The sequence below is a fragment of the Lampetra planeri genome, chromosome 13, assembly GCF_965212315.1.
Source record: "Lampetra planeri chromosome 13, kcLamPlan1.2.h2, whole genome shotgun sequence".
NCBI classification, from domain to species: Eukaryota; Metazoa; Chordata; class Hyperoartia; order Petromyzontiformes; family Petromyzontidae; genus Lampetra; species Lampetra planeri.
In genome coordinates, this window is record NC_136119.1 from 6,514,995 (window position 1) to 6,541,772 (window position 26,778).

Below are 26,778 nucleotides of genomic sequence, written 5' to 3' on the forward strand. Positions count from 1 at the left end.
TGGGGTTGTGCGGGACCAATTTTGTCAAATCTCAGAAGCTAAGCAAATTTCAGCCTGGCCAGCAGTTGCATAAATTATCACCAGAGATTGCCAGGTGTTACAAGTGAATAGGACAGCAAGGTGGGCAGGAGATGGCGGTGCCGAGTGATGCCCCCTCTGAATATGTGGTGGGTTTCCTTTCCAGGTACTCAGACTTTTGTCCCACATCAAGCAAAGCACTTATCAAGAAAGCATCGGCCAAACATCTGAATGCAGGACCCTCCTGAAAACAGTGGTTACCGCCCTGTGAGTCAATCCCCCACTAAGCCTTTCAGAGGCGGTGCAGGCTGTGGAATGGATACCGTGGAGCTGAAATGTTGTGCGTGTGCAGGAAAAGTCTGCGCTGTGGAGGCTCGACAAAACAAATGATTACACAACAAGCAGCGATGCCTCACAGACACCACACCTGCAGTGCGGGGGGGGGGGGGGGTGCAGGGGTTGGGAGGGGGAGTGGAGGCTCGGGGGGGGGGGGAGGTACTAAAAGTCTTGATTAGAGGGGCCGTCAATCAATAAAGTTGAGAGGCACTGGTAATAAATAATAATAATAAAAATGAAAATAACTCATTTATTATTTTACTATTAATTTTTACCTACGTGACTTTACCGAAAAAACCTAAGAGTATGAATCCTTGCAGTCACGAAAGCTTCAAATCTAGAATTGAGGCACTGGTAACTCAGCCGGATTGCATGGGGTGGGGGGGGTGGGGAGCCTCACCTGGTCCATGACGTTGCTGAAGTGCAGGTTTGGGGAGAGCGACACGTTGAGTCGCGTGTTGTAGGCGTTCTCCAGCTTGTTGTGCAGCGTCACGTTGAGGAGCACGCGGTGCATGGTGCTGCTGATGAGGAACGGAGCGCTCCTGCGGGAGACGCGCACAGGACGGGGCTGTCACGTCCGAGGAGCGAGGCCCACGGCAGAACGTGCGTGCGCGCACCCCGGTTCAGTCGGCTAAGCGCGTGGTTTGCGGTTGGATGTTACGCCTTCCTAAACATTCAGGAGGCTTTGGGACCAAACCTCCGCTCAGGGTTTGCACCAGGGACCTCTCATTAAGCCTGTCCGTCAAAACATCCTGCGAGTGCAACCAAGCTTTGAGCGAGTACATTACACGTGCGCACGAAGCCCCAGTTAAAATGTTCTGCTTGTCATCAGCGTCCCCCTCCGGGGCATATTCGGTGTCTCGTACGAGTTGTATGTTACATGCACGTGTTCTCTGAATAAATTGACACTCGTATGCTTCTTTGCGATAGCAAGAGCGCAGGGTTCACAGCTGTTTATTTGTTGCAGAGGTCCACGTTTCAAATCAAGCCGCCACCCTGGTTAATACTGCAGGTGAAATAACACAAATAATGAGTGCCGTACGATTCACAGTGGTTGTTTAAGATCGGACGATGGCGTTCGCAAACAGTAGGCCGTTGTGTGCTGGTGTCAGGGTCCAAAATTTACCGAATTCAAAAACGACTAGCGGGTTACTAATTTGGGACTATGCATGGCAATCACCGCCCCCTACTGGCAGGCTAATGGCTCCAGGTCACTCTCGCAAATGAGACTCTACACCGTGGCCTCTTGAGTGCTAGCCTGGTTAAATAAAACGATTTAAACTCAACGCAGAAACGTTATAGAAATCTACGGTTTCAGTGGGAGTGAGTAAGGCACGTCAACAAGAGTTAACTCACAAGAGTGACTGCGGTGGATGGGACAGCCGGGTTGAAGAAGCAGGTGGAGCCGTGGCACATTGATTGGCGCGCTGCACTATGAACCCGGAGACCACGAGTCTGAATCCCAGCCACAACTCACATCGGTGGCGAGTGATATGTAATGGTGTTAAATGTCTCCATGTCTTCAACAACTCCCTTTGTAAACGACTGTATTACGTTGGTGTTCCGACATATTGAAAAAGTTACTTTTGGTCTCAATGGGAAATGTACTTTTGTACTCATACGCTCCCACTTCTTTGCGCCCCGCCTGCACCGACTTGCGCTAACCAGCGTGAAGTATTATCAAACAGGCAATACATAAATAATACAGTTTATAATAGAAATAATAGAAAAAATGATAAAAATAAAATAATAAATCACGACGTTTCGGAGGCAACACAAGCTTCCGTCTTCAGGTGGAACCGTCACAGCACAATTGCTGTATCAAGTAAAGAGGAAAAACCTAAGAGTATGAATCCTTGCAGTCACGAAAGCTTCAAATCTAGTATTATCAAACAGCCCACGTGATCCGCACAGCGTGGAAAGGCACACATCTAGCAGTGGAATGGCAGTACGTTATAAAATGTTACGAATTTGCGCCTCACGTTGATCCGCTGGCATCGGTGTTAACGCTCAGCACCAGGTCTGTGATGCACTGGTCATCATCTCCGCAGTCCTTCTTGAACGGGATCTGCGGGGGGCAACACAAGCACAAATCATGAGCGTGCACACGGCACGATGCCAGCGAGTATGAGAGGCGTGTGTACTGCATTCGTTAGACAATACGGTACAGTTATATTCCTGACCATGTATTCAACGTGTTTGGGCTTGAGCAGGTTTAGGACTGGTCCTGAATCTGGGTCAGCCATGCGGAAATCCACGCGGACTCCCAGCGGTTTCACATAGTCCGATGCTTCCTGGGAAAGAGAGACGACACAACATGAGGATACAGTAATCCCTCGCCACTTCGCGGTTCAAGTTTCGCGGCCTCAGTGCATCGCGGATTTTTCGAACTGATTTAAAGGCCTCATTATACCTGTGCAGTAACACCATCATCATCATCATTCATCATCACATTCATCGAACTGCACAGGTCTGTAATCGTCGTCATTGTCATCGTCATTGTCATCGTCGTCATTACTGGAGTCAAGTCTCAAGATACTACTGTCATTGGTGAGTGTAGAACACCATAATACGTATCGTATGAGAGAGAGAGAGAGTGAATGTATAATATTAAGGTTTTATAATTAAATAGATTTAAGTAAAATATATATATAAAGTATAAATATACATATTTTAAACATTCTGGTACCCACACACACATATACGGAAATTCCCAGGAGGCCAATCCTACTTCGCGGATTTTCACCTATCACGAGGGGTTCCGGTCCCGATTAACCGCGATAAACGAGGGATCAGTGTATAAATATTAGAGAAACGTCATCATTATCATCATCTTCTTCAACCACGGTATATCCCCCACTGGATGAAGGCCTCTCAAACGTGTAGCTTATCTCCCAATCATCCTGCAACATGACGATCCAACGGAGCACCTGCACACGAGCTGACTGCGTCGCTCCATGTCAGTGGTGGATGTCCTTTTGTGCCTGTTCCCTCCTTTAACTGCAACATTGTTACTAGTCTTGACCACCGGCCATAATCCATTCCAGTGAAATGTTCGGCCCGAGCCGATTTACTTTTATTAACAGTCAATATGACATCTGACTTCTCTCAGATACAATTAACTAAACGAGAGGTTAATGAGAAATACACGGTGTTTTCTGGCTGGGGTTGCGTTTTCCCCTGACAAGGCAGCGCATGCGTCTTTTGCCTTCTGCTTTCAGGCCCAACCTCTTAAGAACGTGGACGATGCTCGCGAGGTGAAACAATTGTAACAAAAAATATGAAACAAGAAAAACCCCTGCATTGGTTGCTACTCACGAGCATGTAGATTTTAAAACGCGAGCACGTCTCCACGTCGTAGGGGAGGATCGCCTCCCGCAGCAGCCTGCGCTCGTCGTACTTGTCGAAGAGCGCCCGCGGCGCCAGCCTGCTCGCGTCGATGGTCACGTTGTACACGACGGCTGCGCGGGAGCCACGACAACACAACGCGGCAGCTCAAGTCAGTTATGCTGCCAGTTATTTTCAAGCGTGTTCTGCAGGAACGCCCAGGCATGGTGTCACACGCAAGTGCACGCACCGATGTTAGATTTTACTCAATTCAAATTGCTCGCGTTGCGATTATGACGCGTCGTGTTCATGTTCCCCGAGTAACGCTCATTTGCAGGCCAGGTGCGGCACAGGGACAGCTGCCGCTGGGGGTATCCTTTCAAATGTTTTGAGATGAGATTGTCACGTAAAGCGCTGTGAGATGCCCTGGTGTATGGGATTGATTAACACCATAATTAGAGCGGACATTTCAACTTGGGATTTGGTTCACTGTAGAAAGTGCATTTATAAATCAGTTTTGATTGAGCACCTATGTTTTGATTCATGGCCCGATTCACATTCTGCCGAAAGTTACGCTGTGAAAACAAGACCGCACCTCAAGGCAACGAACGGGCAGAGTGAGCATATTTATTTTATACAGAGTCACATACGCAGAGGACAAGTGGAAGTTTTGAGCCTGGACTTGAACAGGGAGTGAACAGCACAGAAGGCTGGGGAAAAGAACCTCCAGGAAATGGAGCAGCAAAGAAGAACTTGTGACTTCCCACGAGTGACAATTGAATGGGGGGCTTCGAACGATTGGCTTCCGTGTGCCGAGGTCTCGATTTCCAACAGGAGGGGAAAATTGCCAAGGCAATGTTTTTCAGCCCAATCGCCCAAAGACGCGATTCCGGCTCTCAGCATTCCAACTGCGGCAGTGATGGGGGGTGATGCACGTGGCCAGGCCCTGGGGGGGGTGGGGGAGGCTCACCGACGTGCTGGGCCTCCGGCTTGGGAGCCCTGGTGCGTGCGGTGAGGCACACGGAGGACTCCACGCAGAAGGTGCTGCGCCCGCGCGCCTCGCACGTCAAGCTCCAGATGTCGATCTCACCCGGGTCAAAGTGCGTCGCCACCTCCACCTCCACGATCCCGCGCGACCTGCGAGCGGACAGCCACGCCGGCATGATCTCACAAAATAAATTGTTGATATATATACCACGTTCCCAAATAATTGATCCCGTTGTGCTCTCGGAGTCGCGTTATGAGACGAAGAAGAATCCACTCGGATCTCTCACGGAGGATTTGTACGCGGGTGTTTCTGTTGAAAGTAACTATTTCATTTTGTATTGGCGCCAATAGATTTTGCAATCAAAGCGAATAGAGTACTGACGGTATTCTGATTGAGATTGCAATTTGTTATTTGTGGAGGCTGAAAGCGATGGGAGTTTAACACCCTGCCCGGTCAGCAGAGCATGGCACCTTAAATATTGTCCCCTTCATTTTCTCAAAAATAAAAGCCTAAAAACAAATTAACACAAAAATATTGGCTGGATCAAATCTTAGAAAGCTTTGGTTTGAAACATCTGTGGAACAGAGTAAAAATTAAAAAAGAATTTTCCATTGAAGCCATGGGGGGGACAGCAAAACAATGTCTTGAAGAAAGCTGTCTTGCATTGCTCGGTTCCAACAGGAGGGACTGACAGACGGTCCACACATGACGTCTGACCACCTGTGCACCCTTAGCCCAGTCACGGAAGTTGTACGGCTCTGGCTGAGACACGTGTTCTCCGCAGCGATGTTCAATCGCGGGCGCATATGTCGGTGACAGCCCGGAAAACTGCTGAGCGCACCCCCGACTGCATTCCAGCATCACTCGCGGATCGAATTACTCCGTCCGAGGTGCCGTCATGGTCCGTCGCAGGCTTCACCTCCGATGTAAATTAGGCTCCCTCTGTTCGACTCTTTGTTGGGTTGAGATCGTCGCATGGAGTGCGCTTTGTGCCGACACGTCAGTGCTACTGAGGACCACGGTGATGAGGCTTAGAAGGTAGACACAGCACAATTGGACAAAGAGGTCTCGTGAAGTGGTACATGCAATGAATTGTGCACGTAACAATTGTTCATTTTTCTATTCGTATGCTGTGGAGAGATTCACACTGACAGAAAGAGGCACACGTGGAGCAGAGAACACATGCAAGTTAGTCACATTGTATTGACTGAATGAAATCAAGGAGGCTACAGCAGGACTGACCAGTGATCAAGACCAATGAAAGAATGACACCCACGGGATGGAACGTGCCCAAAAAGGTGTTTGAGATGGAGTGATGTTTGTTGCATTGCAAGATTGCGAGAGGTGGCGGCAGCTTGGGCAGCTGTTAATCCAGCAGTGGATAGGTCATGGCCGCACATTATGACACCCTGGGCTCGTGTGATCCTTGCTGCCGCGAGAGGACAATATTCTCACCGCAACAGAAATCAAAGAACAGGTGAAAATTCGTCGAACCATTTCAGGCTTACAACAACAGGCCTAGAAATCAAGAGCAGTATTCCGCTCGGAAACGAGCGTCTTGGTGGAGAAGAGGCCACGCAAGTGGAGAGTGGATGCAGAGACAGGGAGAGAAGAAGCAAGGCGTGGGGGGGGGGGGGTAACAGGAGTTAAAAGGAACGAGAGGCATGAAGAGAGGGAGAGAAGGCGCGTGTGAGGTAGGGACGGTAGGAGAAGGAGCGAGTGCGGAGCAGGTGTCCCGAGCCTCACCAAATCACGACGGCGGCGCCCAGCGAGCCCACCGCCACGTCAGCGATCTCGTTGCCGTCTACGTCGAGCTGCGCGTGCAGCGAGCGCCCGAAGAGTTGCAGCCCGTGCCCGAGCTCGCTCGCCGCGACTCGCTGCGGGGCGCGCGCGGGACAGAGAGACGCAGCGATGAGCAGCGCGGCCAAAAAACCTGCGCGTCGCGCACGGCTCCCCACGCGGCGGGCACACGAGAGACGAAGCCGGCAGCGGCGCAGTCACCCACCCCCTTGCACCCGTCCGTAAGCCTTTGCGCCCCCAGTGAGCGGTCGGGAGTCTTGCGCTCTGTCGCGGGGCGCGCACAGGCCCGTGGCGTGCCTATTGAGCGTGCAGGTGTTGCGACTGCACCTCGGCGTCCATGGGTCAGAAGGACCCAGGCTCAGAAGGGGGAACATTGCATGGGGGGTGGTGGGGGGGGGTGACATTTCGTTCCGCGCACCAGGACCCATCTTAAACCGTGCTACACTCACTTTCTTTTCTCTACACCTGATGACGACCGCTTGTGTTGCGATCGAAACGTCGTGAGTTTTTTATTATATTTTTATAATTTTTCTTGTTTTTATTTTCTGTCTAGGAAACTTTACCGAAAGAACGGTAAAATAAGAACATGCTACACCACTCAAAGAGTTCACGTTAGGAAGGGGGTGTGAAGGGGGGGGGATGAGGGGGGGTCAGCACCTGCACGTGGGTGGTGCGCAGGGAGCGGCCGTGGCCCTGGAACAGGTAGACGGCGCCCTGGCGCTCGTCCTCCAGCGGAGCCCCCACCGCCAGCTCCCCCCAGCCGTCCTGGTTGAGGTCGGGGACGGCGGCCAGAGCCGAGCCGAAGCGCGAGTCCTGGCTCTCGGCCGGCGAGAGGTGAGCGCTCCACTCCAGCACACCCTGCGCACGTGCAAAAGTCAAACAAAGACAAAGATTCCCTGTCTAGCCTGTAACAGACTGTAGGGGCAAGTGCTGTTAGCGAGCACCTATGAAGGCCGGAACGGTACACGAGGGGGTGGGTGGCCAACACCACGTCCGGCCGCCTTTGTCTCCCTAGCGTCGATGTTTACGCAGTGCACTAGGTACTCGTTTTAGGCTGAGTCGACCTAGGGGAGGCCCGGGACCGGTTCAGATAATCGTCACTGGTGTTGGCCGTGAGCGGGAATCGAACTCGGGTCGCCGGGTTCATAGCGCAGCACGCTAACCGCTACACTATTGCTCCCCACGCGCGCACACACACATGGACAAAGACCCCCCGTATAGGGTTAACAGACTATTGGGGCAAGTGCTGTTAGCGAGCACCTATGAAGGCCTGCATGGCACCTGAGGGGGGTGGGTGGCCAGCACCATCCCCGATTGCCTTTGTTTCTCCAGTGGCGATGATCACACACCTCACCAGGTACTCATTTAAGGCTGAGTCGACCTAGGAGAGGCCCAGTACCGGTTCAGATAATCGTCACTGGTGTTGGTCATGAGCGGGAATCCAACTCAGACGCACATGCACACAGAGTGACTTTGTGCCAATGCACTTCCCTGGCATATCCAGGATTTGGTAGAAAGTGTAAAGATTGAGTGAACATGGGGGATGAATTTGGCCTTCATCCACTCTCGGGATACATCTGTAACGTCCCTGTTAAGAGTATTCTTCCCAAGGCAACCATACCAACATATTCCATTCTCAGAGCTCGAATATACCTACAAATGTAAAACGATGAGTTTATTTGATCAGTCGTCGGTCACCGGGTTGAGAGTATAAACTCACAGCTCTTGAAAGCCCCGTTTAATGACAGGCAGCTGAAACCCGGATTCAAATCCAGGAACACAGCAGTGCCGGCTCGATGACCCCTAAAGCTCCCCGGACACCTTTCGTAGGTCGTCTGTCTGTAGCGCCGGGGTCACGGCGGGGCACACCTGGGGGCTGAACGTGTAGAGGTAGACGCGGCCCGTCTCTCTGCTTGACGAGTCCATGAACATGGGGGCGGCCACGAGCAGCACGTCCGACACCGAGTCCCCGTCCACGTCCATGGCGCACACCTCCCCGCCAAAGTACGAACCGATCTGCGGGTCACGGCAACGCGGCGGCGTGCCCGGTGACCGGACCGCTCACCGGATAACGCTCGCGCCGGAACGCCGGCGCATTCGTCATCGAGAAACAAAACAATCCCCCTCGAGAAATTAAAAAGTCCATTCATCAACGGGGCTTTGAGCTGGGCAGCACAAGACGGACGGCGGTTTCGCGTTACGCACATGTGCTCGTGTCCGGGCACGGCGGTGACGCAATCTCGCTTCCTGCTCACCTGCTCTCCGGAGAGCGTCTTGAGCACGCTGACTTGAGAGTTGTGGTCCTGCGTGAAGACGACAGTTCGGCCCGTGTGGTTGAAGCGCGGCGCCCCGGCCACCAGGATCGTGGAGCCGTTCTGCATCCTCGCCGACGTCAGCGAGTAGCCTGCGGTGCGGCACGGTGCCGGGTCGCGTTCGTTGTGCAGGTGTCAGGCGCAAGCACTTTTGTCGACACGCTGCTGGGTGAGGGGCTGTGCGCACCGTGCGGGTTTGTTCCCCTGACTGCGGCACGCATTTAAGTCGTGGGTATTGCTGAGGTGCCCTCTGCTGCCCACAATCTGGCCGAACAGCAGCCTGTCCTGCATGGTCCGTGGCCCATGATTAGAACACGAACAAGGCTATCCGTGGGACCTGTTTCCCAGTATAACAATGATGAAAAAATATGAATATTTTTTCAAAAATAAGAATATTTTTTTCAAAAATAAGAATATTTTTTCAAAAATAAGAATATGTTTTCATCACCACAAGGCAGCAGGTATCGTGCTTCTCGCAGCAGACATCGCGGCTCTCGCGATTTTCACCTGAAGACGAACGCTTTGTGTTGCGTTCGAAACGTCGTGATTTATTTCGTTTTATTTCTACCTGCGTGACTTTACCGAAAGAACCAAAGAGTATGGATTCCTGCAGTCACGAAAGCTTCAAATCAAGTTAAGAGTAGGCATTACCCTTTCTAGCAATAAAACAGGTGTTAAGATGTTCAGGTCCCATAGCTATAACTACTCAACCCGAGCTACGGATACCTTGATACTTGCATTGACTTTGCGCTGTTCAACTTTTGTCATTATCTGGTCTCATTCTGGTGATGAGACAAAGCCATGAAGACGGCTGTCTATGATGGAGGCCAATCAGTATACAAAGCAATGCATACATTCACGAAAGCCTCAAATCAAGATCAAATCAAGATTGAATGCAGTCACGAAAGCTTCAAATCAAGATTGAATGCATATATCATCAGCGCATGCTTGTTTGCATGTTTTGCCACAACTTACGTGTGGTTAATGCAGACTTGATGCCTTGCAATAGGTATCGATTTGGTGTTTGAAAATATTTACACCTGTTTTATTGCCAGAATGGGTAAAGCCTATTCTTACTAACGAGGCGAAAGCCTGCTCAGCTTCCGATTTTCTGACGAGAGCAGGTTCACTCCTAGTGATTTGATCAGAGGCTGTTTGTTCATTACATTGCTGTTAAGAGTGTCAAACTATTCGGGCTCAGAGGTGGCCACAGGGCTCAGGAGTCAGGGGCATTAGGCTGCACCGTCGCGATCGTGCATTTTAGCCACCCTGGAAAAAAACCGTTCCTCAATTGTAGTCAATGAATATGCTTGGCTAAGTTACAAAAATATAAATAATATTGAATTTTGTGTTTTCACTTCATTTGGTCAAATGCCAGTTCTGGGTTTGACTGCCACGAGACAAACACTCTATGCAGGGCTTATTACCATTAATAAATAGGTCAATTGAAGTGACCTCATAGGTACTTCTGTGACGCCATCTTCCAGGGCCATTTCCCGACACAGGGTGATGCACTGGTAGCTGCAGAGTTCCAAATCAAAGTTTCTTTGTCTCGTGATTATAGACGATATTACGCTTGGAACGTAAAGGGTGAAGGTGGAGCCCACCAATTGATCGCTCACGTCACTGCTGCAGAAAAGGCTCCACTAGAGAGAGCCCCTCTAGAGGGTGGTTTGGCCTACGCTTCCACGGCTAAGGGGCCGTCCATAAATGACGTCACGCACCTAGGGGGGGTCAGACATTTGTGACGATGTGTGACGAAGGGGGGGGGGCAGAGCTTTGTGACGTCACATTTTAGGGGGAGGGGTCTGACTTTTTGTGACGTCGTGTGACGAAGGGGTGGAGGGTCAAAAATCGTCCAAAATCGCGTGACGTCATTTATGGACGGCCCCTAAACATGTTGGAAGAGGTGCGAGTACCCACACTTTTCCCCATGCCTACGTACGGTGCGAAAGGCGTTCGACGCGCACGCAACACAACACGACCTGTCAATCATCTGTGATTGGGGGGGAGGGTACAGCGATGAATATATAAAACGCGGCTCGTGCAAGAGGCACGGACCGAGGTAGGCGGCGTGGCTTCGCAGCTCAGAGGGCAGCGCCGACTCGAAGGCGTGCTTGCCCGGCAGGGACACCTCGTCTCCCACGCGCCGCACGATGGTGCCCATCCACTCGTACGCGCCCACCGCTCCCAGCATCAGGGCGCCCTGGCACGGAGCACGCGCGCACACACACGCACGCGCACACACGCACACACGCACACGTGCACACGCGCACACGTACACACGCACACGCGCGCACGTGCACACGCACACACGCACACGTGCACACGTACACGTGCACACGTACACACGTGCACACGTGCACACGTACACGGCCCGACAAAACACCACGTACACGCAAGCACACGCACGCACGCAGACATCAAAGTTAAAGACCCCCCTCCCCCCAGGCTCTTGGAGCAAGTGCTGTGAACAAGCACCGATGAACGGGCACACAAGGGGGTGTGTGGCTAGTGTCACGCCCGGCCACCTTTGTCTCCCTAGTGGCGATGTCTACACATCACACTAAGTACTTATTTGAGGCTGAGTCGACCTAGGGGAGGCCTTGGATCGGTTCAGATGATCGTCACTGATGTTGGCCGTGAGCGGGAATCGAACTCGGGAACCCAGGTTCGTAGCGCAGCGCGCTAGCCACTACACTACCTCTACCCACCACGTACACATATAAAGACAAAGATAAAGATCCCCCGTATAGCCTTAACAGACTGTAGGGGCCAGTGCTGTTAGCGAGCACCTATGAAGGCCGGGACGGTACACGAGGGGGTGGATGGCCAGCACCACGCCCGACCGCCTTTGTCTCCCCAGTGGCGATGTTTACACACCGCACCAGGTACTCATTTCAGACTGAGTCGACCTAGGGGAGGCCCAGTACCGGTTCAAATAATCGTCACTGATGTTGGCCGTGAGCGGGAATCGGACTCGGGACCCAGGTTCGTAGCGCAGCGCGCTAACCACTACACTACCTCTACCCACCACGTACACACACATACATACACACATGCACACACACACACGTAGCCAGAGGCAGAGCCTCAGTAATTAGGCGCAGGACCACCGGGAACAGTGGTACGGCGCTGCGTGGAATGGAAACGATGAAACCCGGTGGCGACTTTCATTGCTGCTACTGCTGCATTAAACTTAGCGTGGGGTGAACGGAGCCGCAGCTGTAATAGCAGCATGGGTGATTTATTTTATTTTACTGCAGAGGTCTCCCTGGTATTCATTACCACTCTGGACACAGCCAGCACACAAAAATGGTACCGGCAACGATATTAATTTGCATACGGTGATGGCGTCACCTCTAAAATACTGTTGAGGAAGTCAAGGGCAAACCATCCCAACCATCCTCTTCCAGTTAGGACTCATAAACCCCGAGTGCAGAGTGTGGTGTTAACAACGCAAAGATGGGGGAGAGATCGAATGGGATGGATGGAAATATTAATATTTGTTCGCGTGTTGAGCAACGTCATTTTCTTGAACCCTCCACCACGCGACACAATTGTCACATTTACAAAGTTATTATTGATTTATACCGTGCCAATATATTGACCAAATTCTCACCAATAAATCTTCGACTCACCGCTGGCTGAATGATATTCACGTTTAAATGTAACACCAACATACGCCAATTTGTTGAAACTGCTTTGAGCTTTTCCTTTAAGCTGACTCCGTGGTTTTGAAAAAAAAAAGCTGTCAGCTGATGCAGCCTGCTCGATACGATGGAACGTATATAGAATAGCACATTTTTGTACAATCTTGTTGTGTGGTGGAGGGTTAATGACAAGGACTTTAAAGCTACGTGGCCTAAAACAACAATGTGGCCTTACGCAAGAATAAATATTGATCACGGTATTGGCTCAGAAAACCTACGTTTTAAGGGATGGATGGAGCTTGAGCTATACTGTAGACCTGTCCTTGTGCAGAGGACTTGAGAAGAAGGAAGGTTACGTGTGTGTGGTGTCTGCAACTCGCTGCTGTAGATTAACCGTGCCCCAGCAACAACAACAGAAGCAGCCTATTCATCCAAACAAAAATTCCCCGACGCTGTGCAGTGCGCACACGGTGACAAAAGTGCCGCAAGATTTGACCGCACACGAGCCGTTGGCGATGATCAAATGAGAACGGCTGAAACGCACCGCCGCGGAATAGGCTTGTGCCAAAGCAGCAACATCGGCAGCGAAAGGGGCAGCGGTGAAGAGTGCCTGAAGCGGGCACGTGGCCATCACACGGGACGGCGTGTTTAGCGGCGAGACAAAACAACGCTCAGCCTCGTTGGTGTCCCTGCCTTTAAAAGGGGGAAGGATTTAAAAAAAAAAAACTTCCACCCTCTGAAGATGCATGAGAGGAGCGAGATTTTAGAAGCCGCTGCTTCTACGCTTTTGTCATCGACTATGATAAGTAAATTTCGATTTAAAGCTTTCGTGACTGCAGGGATTCATCTTCTTGGTTCTTTCGGTAAAGTCACGTAGAAGGGAAATAATAAAATAATAAAAATAAAACATAATAAAATAATTCTCACGACGTTTCGGCCACAACGCAAGCAGCCGGTCTGTCGGAGAGACACGTCATTCAGACGCTGTCTCCCCGACAGACCTGGTCTTCACCTGAGGACGGCTGCTTGCGTTGTGGCCGAAACGTCGTGAGAATTATTTTATTATGTTTTATTTTTATTATTTTATTATTTCCCTTCTATATGATAAGTAACTTTGCCCCGCTTGGAATGCGGGAGTTTTGTTCCCCTCTCTCTGTTCCGTGCGTGGGCGGTCGAACGCTTCGCGAGCATTTGCGTTCGTTACCCCGACATAGTGAGCGGAGAATCCAGCCTGAGACATCTCCAGGTCAAACGAAGTCTCGTTCTTTTCCCTTGTGCCTGTAAAAACAGCAGTGAAACAAGTCGGGAGGGGTGGGTGGGGGTCAGCAGGTGACAGGGTGTGAAATCACTGCGAGTGATGATGTAACGCTGTCCCATGTTGAATTTGTCTTCGGGAATGTTTGATTGGCAGTACGGAAAGCTGACGGGTAGTTGTCAGGGAAAGGTGCGTTTTGATATTGGAGAATACACAATAATCAATTTGCGCTGGACTGCTTCTTCCAAGTTGTGAGCAACCATTTGATAAATTCGGTAAGTTTTCAAAATGGCATATTCCTAATATCAATAAAACTTTCGAATAAAGTTTCGTTCTTATTCGATCACCTTGACGAGAGTTATCGTGCCCATATCCATTACAGACATATGGGCAGACAGAGCTAATACATAAACACTTCTAACCTCAGTTGAGAAGAGTGCAATTATCATGAGGGGATAGAAGCTTACTTGAGATGGAATCTTAATAGAGCTGGACTTGTGGAGATAACGCTTTTAGCGTGTATGTGGCAGTGGCACAAATAACCATGATGCCAGCAACTTGGGCTTGGATAACACCAGTGCGGCAATTTGTATCTAAACCTGTCCTGGGCCTCCCTTAGGTCAGCTTGGCCTCAAATTAGTACCTGGTGAAGTGTGTAAATCATTACCTCTTTCGAAAACAAATATGGCAAGTCAAGGTGCTGGTCACACCATACCCTCATGCAAGTATCGGAGAATATATGTCCCCCCCCGAATATTTGTTGTCCCAGGAATTAATATTTGTTTCTAATCGGAACCAGTATTTGCAATATATTTGGTTCCCCTTCAGAATATTTATATCCAATCGTTTTTTTTTTGTAACAGAGTAACCCAACCCATATTCAAGGAAACACTTCTTTACAATGCTGGATGAGGGCCTCCCCATGCCACGGGGGTCGTGGGGGTTGTTTGACCAAACATCACCACACTGGTAAGTGTGGGTTGATGAAGGTGGACAGGATAAATGTGGGAGTATAGAAGTATAGTAACAACATATATTTTTCTTCCACACTGCCTTTCTGCCATCTTCAATGCCTGAGAGCGTGTAGCCTCAAAACCTGTAACACCTGCTACGCCTGCTATGCCTGTTGGTCGCCCATCCAGGGCTCAAACCTGCTTAGCTTCCTCTGTCTGACAAGATTGTGTGCATGCCATGTGATTTGACCGTAGGCTACACAAGATAAAACCACCCTTAATAGGTGCTCGGTAAGAGCACTTGCCCAGCAGCCTATAAGGCTGTTGTTGTATGTGTGCGTGTTTGCGTGTGCATAAGCAAACCCTAACTTCACAACCGCCTGGCCAAAACCCCTGCGTACACGAATACCTTTTGACGGTTTACGCACGACGATAAATAAAACGTGACGTCAGGGATAAATGTTTGTGAGACTGCAAGCGAGCGCCGGGCTAAAGCGAGACATGTTTACATTTCTCCGTGCCTCTACCCATGTATGGTCGCTACGCAAAAGCAGTGGGTCGGGGGAGGGGGGGGATCTGGGTGGCCAGGAAGACTTCCAAGTGGAGGCAGCAGAAGGACCCTGACCTGAGAGGACACTTTACCGGCAAGCACGTGCTTGGCTCGTCACCTGCACGTGGGATTATAGCAAATAAGCACGAGAGTGCTTCCAATCAATCACAAGGGGGGGACACAGTCTGTGGTCTCTAGTAGCCTAGAACAAACATAGATCAGTGTTAGCATTGCTGTGTAATTGCTCGCTATTAAAAAAATATATTTTTGGAAGCCGCATAATTTATTGTAAATATTTACACCCCAGAAGACGGGGAGAGGTCGCCGTTACAGAGATCGCCACGTGTGCCGGGGTTATCTTTGTTACCGATCGCCAGCACGACACAGTTGTCTCTGCCTCCATCCGTCTGTGGCCACATTCACGTGTTGATGCAGTGGACAGAACACACTACATTGCCAACACACGATACTACATGTAAAGCGATATTCCGTGAGATTCTCAAAGCTATGGTTTCCCATAGTGCCACGTGGTAATTGTGCCTTTTGCAGGCAGTGTAAAATGTGGTGCGTTCCAGTGGTTCAAGGTTCAGTGCACTGAGCGGTCATCTCCGAGTTCCTGGGTTCAAATTCAGGGCGCGCGGCGAGAGAGTGAGAGAGCGCGTTTCGCGCACCCTCGAGGCTGAAGATGCGTTCCCCGAGTGTGCCGACGATGTCGATGAGGGTGGCCTCGCTCGTCACGTTGAAGAAGTGCCTCTCCACGGGGTGGCTGGCGATGGAGCGCACCTCGTTAATCAGCCGAGCCACGTCGTCCGCATTGGAGCTGTACGAGCGGAGCACCTGTGATGACGACGACGACATCAACATCATCATCGTCGTCGTCTTCCTCATCAGCAGCAGCATCATCATCATCGTTACAAATGGTTACCAACACTGTGTGCAGCAAGCAATGGCGCAGTGGTGAGCACAACTCTGCTATGAACCCGGCGAACTAAGTTTGATCAATTGCCACGACTAAGGACAGTGGTGAGTGATATCGTCACTGGTTCTGCCCCCCCCCCCCTGCACAAACGCGCACTGACCAGCGTGGTGTAGTATGGCCCCACAACCTCCATGACGAAGACGGCATGGAGAGCCCTTCATGCAGCAGGTGTTTAAAAAGAAGGGTCGTAAATTAGCATTTTTTTAATTAACACATGTATGTCAATATGGATATTTTAAATGAGCGTTCTTCACTCATTTTCACAGGGGGGACACTTTTGCCGATAAGACATCACCATTTGAAACCAATGGGTTGAACAGCACGATGGGGTTTTTTTACTTTCGTGTACTATCGGGGACCGCACGCCAGGGGCCACGCTCAAGGCCACCAGGGGCTGCCAGAGGCCCGCGGGCCTTGCAATGAAGAACTCGGGTTTAAATCTAGACAATTGTCAATTCCACATCCCATGCTGGGGGTCAATATGTCTATGGGGCAACTACTGTTGATGTCCCAGAAGGTGATCGCAATTGCATTTACACCATTGGAACCTCATTTGCCAGTAAAAAAATATGATAATTGACACCTTTTTTACAAGGAGTCATGTTTGCATACATTATCAGAGTTATGTTTTTTGTTTGCATTATGACTGCAGGTATTGTGGTCTATGCAAACATGACTCCTTGTAAAAAGGTGTCAGTTTTGTTGCCAGATAGAAGGGTAAAAAACCAATCATCAATTGTATTGTCCATGGATGGATGGTCGGATGAATAGACACCCCCTGTCTATGATTTGAACTCCAAGGGCTTCTGATTGTGAGGCCAGAGCCCTAACCCCAGCCCTGTCCAATGATTAAGAACATTGAAATTGGTCAAAATACGTGAGTTAAGGTATATTGACCTTGTTGTACCATTTATTTATCGAGAAGTATCCTGCATTGGGGTGTTTGGATAAAATCTAGATTGAAAACTCACTCCTTTAGATTCTAGATTTGAAGTTTTCGTGACTGCAAGGATTCAAGCTCTTTGGTTTTTTCGGTAAAGTCACGTGACTTTACCGAAAAAAACAAAGAGTATCACTCCTTCAGAACTGCTTTTTGTGCTTAGTTTGTTGTCCTTCCCTCCGATTAGCACGGTTAGCTACGTACGGTGCAAAAGAAAGTTCAGCATACATACGTGCGTACACAATACCATTAAAGATTGACCACCGTGAGCCGTGAGTCTGAGAACCACCCCCCCCCCCCCCTCCCCGGAGCGACAGTGATCGGCCCTGGGGCCCTCTGCGTGTCGGTGCCGCGTGTTTTGCGAGCGCCGGTTGTTGCGGGCACCGTACGGCGATGGCGTATCGCGTGATGCCGTCCCTCTCGCACTGCTCGATGACCTCGGGCAGCAGGTACTTGTCGTGCGACTCGCCGTCCGTCACCACGATCATCACCTTCTGGGCGTCGGGACGTGCGCCCCGCTCCGGAGAGAACGCCTCCGACCTTGGAGGTTGCGAGGGAGACACGCGCGATGTGCCGTGAGCTCGCGATCAGCGATGCCTTCACCCGCTGTTGCGCTCTTTGTGAGGAGTCGGTGGGGGGGGGGGTGGGGTTTGGCAGTCATGTGGTCGTTTGAATTATACTCTTAGGTTTTTCGGTCAAGTCACGTAGGTAAAAAATAACTAATAAATAATAATAGAAATAATAATAATAAAAATAAAATAATAAATCACGACGTTTCGGAGGCAACACAAGTCTCCGTCATCAGGTGGGACCGTCACAGCTAGATTTGCTATCTCAAGTATTATTTCTATTATTTATTATTATTTATTTTTTACCTACGTGACTTTACCGAAAAACCTAAGAGTATGAATCCTTGCAGTCACGAAAGCTTCAAATCTAGAATTAGTCGTTTGAATTATTTGTTGTTTCATGTCAAATTTTATATGTACACACACACACAAGTGTTGTTGCGTCTGTATCACGACTTAGGTGTCGTGCTTTCTAAGTGATATGGTTGTTATTTTGTTTATTCAATTATTGATTGAATACGTAAACGTTCAGGTCGTTACCGCGCTCCATGCCCCACCTCCTCCGCCAACGTTAAATAAACGTTTGTTGATATTCGAACGTTTAGCCTGGTTGCACCCCCCCCCCCCGCCCCACCAAATAATATTACAGTACATGCACAATCACAACAATAATGCGAATTATTAACCCTGAAAATCCATGCCGAGTCCCAAAACTCGTATTCAAGGCTGCTACTTTGAGATGTTTCACCTCTCCCATGAATGAGAGTTTGGCTTCACATCAGAGGAGACACCAGAGACACCCCCCACCATGCATACAGGGGGGTGTCTCTCAGCACTGCCATTTCCTGGCCAACTCACACACCTACAACACCTGTAAAGGCCTTTGTGGTCACCCATACAAGCACGCACTAACCAGGCACCGGCATGCTTAGCTTCTGAAACTTCTGAGATCCGATGAGATTGGGTGCATTTCGGGCAATAACTGTTGTCTGACATTAAATTCATTTTGTCGTGTGGTCAATCTTATTCCAGCTTTGAGAGTCAGAAATTATGGTTTCACGTGTTTTGAACACTCTTGTCGGACAATATTATATCGTTCCTTCTCTCGGGATTAGCCCCTTCTTTGATGTAAGCTCAATCAAGTGACTTCAGAAGTAGCTGCATGACTTCTTCGTCTTTCGCATCTGATCTCTTGACACCGAGTGGTGCACTACTCACTGCCGGAGTGCCGAATGTAAATGTGCTCAGCTCTTGCTCGGATGGATAAGACGCTATCGACACGTGCGTAACATTGCAACAGAGCACAGAGCACGGTGTGCCGCGCGGAGAAATCTGGCACCTCCATTTCCGCACGTGCACATGACTGCAGTGGCCCAGATGGTCCAGAGACCCCATTGCGACGTGCACCAATAAAACGTGACCACAGATCGGGCCCCTTTCCGTTGTATTTCCCCACGGAGCGCGGTGACCACCCTTCCCATCCGGCGGCTTGTTTCCCCAAGAGTGCCACAACCACCGCAAGCAATGAGCGCAGCTGTGTTCTTCTTTGGTTTTCTGCTTTCACGTAATTCCACAACTACTTGCGAACGTCAACTGGCCAACCTGCACCCACAGGCCCCCGGGGGGTCTATGATCGTGAGCAACCGCGGCCCCGACTTGACATCGTTGCTCATGAGCTGCCCCACCTAAGGATGTGCACGTCGAGTGGCTCTCGACTAAAAACGCCACAAAGACTCTCAGCACCGTACATCATCTCAACCAAGCCCAGTCCCCTGCTGCAGGGTAGCCCCAAGCCCAGTGCCCTGCTGCAGGGTAGCCCCAAGCCCAGTGCCCTGCTGCAGGGTAGCCCCAAGCCCAGTGCCCTGCTGCAGGGTAGCCCCAAGCCCAGTGCCCTGCTGCAGGGTAGCCCCAAGCCCAGTGCCCTGCTGCAGGGTAGCCCCAAGCCCAATGCCCTGCTGCAGGGTAGCCCCAAGCCCAGTGCCCTGCTGCAGGGTAGCCCCAAGCCCAGTGCCCTGCTGCAGGGTAGCCCCAAGCCCAGTGCCCTGCTGCAGGGTAGCCCCAAGCCCAGTGCCCTGCTGCAGGGTAGCCCCAAGCCCAGTGCCCTGCTGCAGGGTAGCCCCAAGCCCAGTGCCCTGCTGCAGGGTAACCCCAAGCCCAGTGCCCTGCTGCAGGGTAGCCCCAAGCCCAGTGCCCTGCTGCAGGGTAACCCCAAGCCCAGTGCCCTGCTGCAGGGTAGCCCCAAGCCCAGTGCCCTGCTGCAGAGTAGCCCCAAGCCCAGTGCCCTGCTGCAGGGTAGCCCCAAGCCCAGTGCCCTGCTGCAGGGTAGCCCCAAGCCCAGTGCCCTGCTGCAGGGTAGCCCCAAGCCCAGTGCCCTGCTGCAGGGTAGCCCCAAGCCCAGTGCCCTGCTGCAGGGTAGCCCCAAGCCCAGTGCCCTGCTGCAGGGTAGCCCCAAGCCCAGTGCCCTGCTGCAGGGTAGCCCCAAGCCCAGTGCCCTGCTGCAGGGTAGCCCCAAGCCCAGTGCCCTGCTGCAGGGTAGCCCCAAGCCCAGTGCCCTGCTGCATGGTAGCCCCAAGCCCAGTGCCCTGCTGCAGGGTAGCCCCAAGCCCAGTGCCCTGCTGCAGGGTAGCCCCAAGCCCAGTGCCCTGCTGCAGGGTAGCCCCAAGCCCAGTGCCCTGCTGCAGGGTAGCCCCAAGCCCAGTGCCCTGCTGCAGGGTAGCCCCAAGCCCAGTCCCCTGCTGCATGGTAGCCCCAAGCCCAATGCCCTGCTGCATGGTAGCCCCAAGCCCAATGCCCTGCTGCATGGTAGCCTCGGGGTAGCCCATATGGCAGCTGACCCTGAGCGGCACAAGGTAGCACCAGCCTGCCAGCGGACATTCGTCTGCCACTGTGCCACCTCGCGTTGCTATGAATAGTATAGAGAGTGCGTGCGCTCATTTGTAGTTTATTTGTAAAGTGTGTAATGGTTCACACCGACAGTGATTTTAAGAAGTGTAACATTCCACGGTCACAGTACAACATAAACCCTCAATAATGAGGATGACAAACGAGATGGAGTCAAAATGACAACCCATTGTTTTATCACCTCGCTGTTGCCATCTCGGTCGAATGATGCATTCACGTTGTGGGAGGAGTGACACGGTGTCATTATGAACCGGCGGTGCGGTACGTGAGCCGGGCGAGGGAGTGCGACGCAGTTCGCCCACGTTGCTCCATCACGAACCCAATCCCGGCGCTCGCAATCCCGGCGGAGTGCCGACAAATCCCCACGTCGCCACCGCTACCACGCCTCTCGGCCACGCCGCGCGTTCCGTTTAGGGGCCGTCCATAAATGACGTCACGCGATTTTGGACGATTTTTCACCCACCCCACCACCTCGTCACACGGCGTCACAAAAAGTCAGACCCCCCCCCCTCCTCCTCAAATATGACGTCACAAAGCTCTGCCCCCCCCCCCCAAATGTAAAACATGCTTCAAATCGCTTCAAACTATTGTCATTGTAGTGCGTATTTAATGTGGCGCTGCACTCTGATGTTGTAGGAGAAAACATTTATCAAAAAGTCTATTTAATTAAGTAGAACGTGTTGTCTATATTTATTTAAAGTTGCGCATTTTGATGTGACGTCACATTTCTCAAACACCCCCCCACCCCTACCTCGTCACACATCGTCACAAATGTCTGACACCCCCCTCCCCTAATTCTAGATTTGAAGCTTTCGTGACTGCAAGGATTCATACTCTTAGTTCTTTCGGTAAAGTCACTACGTAGGTAAAAAATGAAATTAATAAAAAATAAAACAATAAAAATCACGACGTTTCGGAGGCAACACAAGTCTCCCTCATCAGGTGGGACCGTCACAGCCAGATTTGCTGCCTCCCCTCTCTAGGTGCGTGACGTCATTTATGGCCGTGCCCCTTACCGCGCCGTGACGACACCCTTCGCCGTGTGCGTCTCGTTCCCGCGCAGCTGGTGGACGCGACGCGCCGCGTCCACCGCCTCCTCGGTCGAGCGGAAGTCGCCCAGGTCGAACTCGTGCGTGGCCACCTCCCCGTACTGCACGATGCCCACCTGCGGTGGCGGGGTGCATCCACGTCCAGTGAGCGGGGTCACTCCTAGTGTGCGCTTGCGTCGAATTGGTGTGTGTGTGTGTGTGGCCTGGGACTGTTTTGATGTTGCCCAATCTTGATGAGTCAGGCTCATGCAATGAATGTGTTTATTGCTCTTTGGTTATTTCGGTAAAGTCACGTAGGTATGAAATAGAATCAATCACGATGTTTTATACCTGCGTCACTTTACCGAAATATTCTAGATTTGAAGCTTTCGTGACTGCAAGGATGCATACTCTTTGGTTTATTCGGTGAAGGTTAAAACCTACGTGACTTTACCGACAAAAACAACGAGTATGAATCCTTGCAGTCACGAAAGCTTCAAATCTAGAATCTTTCGGTAAAGTCACGTAGGTATAAAATGTCGTGATTTATTTTATTTTATTTAAAAAAACCTACGTGACTTTACCGAAAAAAACAGAGTATTTACCGAAAGAACCAAAGAGTATGGATTCCTGCGGTCACGAAAGCTTCATAATCAAGAATGTGTTTATAATTTAATGATATATTTAGTGACCTGCTGACTCTTTTCGCTGTGTTGCACTCCTATCGGGGTTTTGTTTGAATCGTTTGCTGCTGTAACTCGCTCACCTGCCCGCACTGCACATCTGTGAGTAAGAGCTTCATAGCTCATCGGATTTCTCCAGTCGCGATAAATATTCTGATTCTGATTCTTAAACGCGGACAAACACGGACACAGCCCACAGCACAAATACGTAGCGTTTGTCTTGTGGCTTTTTGTGTGTAGATAGGGACGTAGACTGTGTTTCTGGGCTGTCCGACATGAGTTTAAAGCTTCAATGATGACAAGAAGAAAAAGAGACTGAAATTTTAACAGCACTGTAGAACTGTTACTGAAGACGTTAAAGTACGCCAGAATGGTTTTCAGAATTCATTCCAGAAGTGCTGAAGACACGTCACGCCACCAGATACATCAACACGTGCGGGAGTCATCCTCCGTTGATGTGAGACCACAAGTGTTCTCCTGGCTCTGATCTTAAGGGGGTTTTTTGCACGAACGAAGATTCTATCTTGTGTCAGGCAGCACAGAGACTAGATGTGTATCTATGCTGAAGGGGCTATTGCCAGAGACATCAGCCTGTTATATATCTATACACGTTTCTATTTAGGCAGCGTTAATGACAATTGTGGCGAGTTATTTTCATTTCTGTAAGATGGGAAGAGCTTGCCTTGTGCTACTTTTTCCTTGAAAACAACAACAACATTAGCTCCGGGCAGGCAAACGTCATCCTCTAAAGAGGCACAACGATGAAGATCCCCCCACCCAATTTGGTCTGTGACAGACACAGCGTGACCTACACAATGATGGACACAGAGAAGATGAACAGACACGAAGCTCACTGCTGTGTATACATTTGCGCGATCTAACCCAAAAAAAAACCTATGTTTTGTATGAAGCTCGTGTAAGTGAATTGGCAGATTGACTCTACTGGGATGTTCCCAGGCGCCTGCCACCAACCTGTGTCTGATCAGGCCCAATGTGGAACGACTGCAGAGTCTTGACCAGGAAGTTTTGGACATCGGACCATGGGTAGATGCTGTTGGAGCCGTCCAGCACGAAGACAATGTCCATGTAGGAGCCGCATTCTGGGGAAAGGGACAAACAGTGGGAAAGGATCACTCACGGTACAACTTGCTGACGCGCCCCCACACTGGGCATCTCTGAAATATAGCTTTATTGCTCATCGGATTCCTCCGGTCTAAATGAAGATTCCGATTATGATTCTCAGGAGCTCTCAGCCGATATCATGCAAACCCTCTACGTGCGCATGTATGGCCACTGCTGCTGCCGTTTTAAACCCATTATTCAGACGGCAAAGCCAAAGTTGGATGAGCAGCGCCGCAGTGGTTATCGCGCTGTGCTGTAAACCAAGCGACCTAAGTTCAATTCCGAGGTGTAGCTAACATCAGCGGTGGGCGATATCCAAACCGGCTGCATCTCCAGCGCTTTCACCAACCAATGCCGACCAGCATGACGAGGTACTGACAAACAGTGCACGTGACCGACGTGGCGTGGGAAGGCCTTCATCTAGCATTGGATTAATATGGAGATATAAATTATTATGATGATTAAGGCCATCCACACATTCAAACAAGATTCAGGTAGCTCTAATCTATCTTGGTGGTCTTGAGCCAGAGATGGAATTCATAATACAATCAGTGTGCTTTGAGATTCGCATTTAGATGCCGTAAAAGTTCAAAAATTAAATTCGTATTCTACCAATCCCAAAGAGATGGTGCGCTGCATCAACCTCCAACCAAGGAATTTGAGCGCATGACTTCTGTTTGAGAGATGCGCACGGGGCCACAATACCACGACCTCTCGTGCCTGCAGAGGGTCAGATGGACCCATTGACGCACAACGTAAAAGGTGCGATTCAGCGCACGAATACGTGCAGCTTTTGTATCAATATCAATTGACGAATCGTTACAGCCCTTGTGCTAAACGCTGAACACGGACGCAGCCGAGAAGTCAACAGTGTGGTCAGAGGCTGTCGTTCCTACTTTGAAGCGTGGGCGCATACGACTCGGAGACGTTGAAGCCGGAGTCGACATTGCTGCAGATTCCGGGGGCAAAGTAGGAGCTGCCACACTCCTGGGCCCAGAGTGGCGCGCACACCTGCACACGCACGGCGGGGCAGGGCGCAGCGGGCCAGGGCATCACTCTGGCCGCGATGCTTTGCGGCGAGGAGATGATCCCGGCGGCTGGGCAGGGCGGCCCTCCCATCAGCGGCTCGCGCATGTCACCACGCCAAATCAACTCGTTGGGCATCGACTTGAGAACCCGGTATGGTCTCAGCTGGCTGACACCCAGATTCAAACCCACCATCACAGTGCTACCGGCCCATTGCTTGTATTTGTTGTTCTATTTAGTGTTTTTTTGTATTTACGAAATTTTTATTACTTGATTGTTTATGTGGTTGCCTTGTATAGCATTTTGAAACACTCCCATTTTTATAAGATGTACACATTAATAGTATTGTTCAGTGTTATTACACTAAAGAATGAGAATGAATCAATACTGACTACCCCAGATTCGAAATCAGGAACACAGTGGTAACCTCAGTTTAACACGTAGGCTTTCGCGACCAATATTATTCATAATCAACGTTTTTGGGTTTAGATCGCGTTATTTATAAATGTGTCGTAACCCTCCACCACCCAACACGGCCAATCATTTAAAAAGTGTCACGTTGACAAAAGACAAATAGTTCACTGCTTTAGCCCACCGGTGTGTTGAAGCGTGAAACCACAACATTTACAATTTGAGTACGACGTTTCGCTGGTAATTGCATCCAGCATCATCGGGCAATTCGCCAGAATGGTGAGGCTCTGCTGTGTCTCCCGTTCTTATATAGAGCAGCAGCAGGGTGACATCATCATTAACTCATTAACTCATCAGTGGTAATTTGCCCAGTGTCGTGGCCCCTGAACCAACCATCCACATCCCCAGCGGCATTCTGGTAACGATGGCACCAGCTCGCAGCCGTACAAAGTGCGGCGAGCGTGCGGACGTACGGTGAAGCTGCCTGGATCTGGCCCCGGCGCGAGATTCATTCCCAGGTTCATGTTTTCCTTCACCTCCGTGACAGATGGCACGGACACCACCTCTGCACCACACAAAAGACAAAGTTCACACGTATAGCCTTAACATCCTGTAGGAGCAAGTGCTGTTTGCGAGCACCTATGAAGGCCGGCACAACGCACGAGGAGGTGGGTGGTAAGCACCACGCCCGGCCGCCTTCGTCTCTCCAGTGCCGATGTTTACACATCTCACCAGGTACTCATTTGAGGCTGAGTCGACCCAGGGGTGGCCCATGACCCATTCAGATAATCGTCACTGGTGTTGGCCGTGAGGAGAAATGAAACCCGGGTGGCTTTGTTCGTAGAACAGCAGACTAACCACTGCACTACTACTCCCCACACACGCACGCACGCGTACGCAGAAGGCCCGTCGTACCACGAGTTTATCCACCGTGCGAAAGTCTCGCGCTTGAGGCAGGCAGGTCGCCTCCACTTCAAAGCACTGAGACTTGAGTGTAGTTAAAGCGAAGATGTAATAATCCATCCTGAGAGATGATGATGAGGTTATGAAGTCTGGCCCTCAGTGGGACTGGTGCTGCTTTTCCATGACACAATACCCGGGCCATGCTGGGACTCGGTCCTTCCCACGAGGCCCCCTCCCCTTGAGCCCCCCGCCCTTCTCCTCTCCCTCCACCGTTGGAAGGAAGTGAACGTACACTGCTTTATTTTAGCAAGATTTACCATATGATTGGATTAGCCTGCGCATTTCCAATCTAAAAATCTATTATTTTCTAAACAAAGGCACAACCCTGAAGCCGACCTAAGGCACCAGATACCCATTGATCACGTGTCTCTCTTCCGCGCTGACCCCGTGACCTCAAACCCATTTAAAGGCGATCCGTCTAAAGGCGCGCAGCTCCCTTAACCGAGTGAACTGCGCAACCCATGAGAAATGGGCCATGTGGGGTGGACAAGACCGGGTTAGCTAAGTAGGGCAGACACTCGGGCGGATGCCACTCGCCCCGGGTTTGTGATCCAGGACAGGGCCGACTTTTGAAGTGGTCGTGGGAGCACAGCATGGGTCTCCACTCAAGACATTGCACGTGGAGCTGCGCCAGGCTCACGTCTTCATGCCCATGCCCACCCCTCTCCAAAAGTGGCCAAAGCCAGCAGCAAAAATAGCAACACAACCGACAATCAAAAAGCAAACGGAAATAAATTGCTCCAGGTCATAACACTGTACATGCAGCAGCCAAGATTGGCAATGTTGGCAGATGCGTAGATTTCCCCTGATTATAATTACATATAATGTGTTGTGGTAAGTTGTTAAATGTTAAACAAGGGGTAATTAAATTATGCAATTTGGAAAACAAATTTAACGATGATTATTTTAATTGAAAAAAGCAAAGTAAATATTTAGATTCCGTACATCCTTTGCATTATTATTT

The 26,778-nt window shown here is 50.6% G+C and overlaps 1 protein-coding gene across 1 annotated transcript in view; it reads right to left on the minus strand.

Moving 5' to 3' along the window:
- LOC144721980 (integrin alpha-11-like) overlaps positions 1 to 26,778 on the minus strand; it is a 62,132-nt gene that overhangs the window by 12,168 nt on the left and 23,186 nt on the right. The window contains exons 4-20 of the mRNA XM_078599997.1: positions 25,325 to 25,416; positions 24,311 to 24,425; positions 23,265 to 23,392; positions 21,598 to 21,746; positions 17,501 to 17,651; positions 15,864 to 16,029; positions 13,639 to 13,712; positions 10,843 to 10,987; positions 8,725 to 8,873; positions 8,339 to 8,485; positions 7,127 to 7,327; positions 6,416 to 6,546; positions 4,652 to 4,818; positions 3,673 to 3,815; positions 2,538 to 2,648; positions 2,337 to 2,422; positions 755 to 896 (exon numbers count right to left, since the gene is read on the minus strand). Coding sequence (XP_078456123.1) covers positions 755 to 896; positions 2,337 to 2,422; positions 2,538 to 2,648; positions 3,673 to 3,815; positions 4,652 to 4,818; positions 6,416 to 6,546; positions 7,127 to 7,327; positions 8,339 to 8,485; positions 8,725 to 8,873; positions 10,843 to 10,987; positions 13,639 to 13,712; positions 15,864 to 16,029; positions 17,501 to 17,651; positions 21,598 to 21,746; positions 23,265 to 23,392; positions 24,311 to 24,425; positions 25,325 to 25,416 — 2,297 coding nt within the window. The remainder of the gene's footprint in view (positions 1 to 754; positions 897 to 2,336; positions 2,423 to 2,537; positions 2,649 to 3,672; positions 3,816 to 4,651; positions 4,819 to 6,415; positions 6,547 to 7,126; positions 7,328 to 8,338; positions 8,486 to 8,724; positions 8,874 to 10,842; positions 10,988 to 13,638; positions 13,713 to 15,863; positions 16,030 to 17,500; positions 17,652 to 21,597; positions 21,747 to 23,264; positions 23,393 to 24,310; positions 24,426 to 25,324; positions 25,417 to 26,778) is intronic.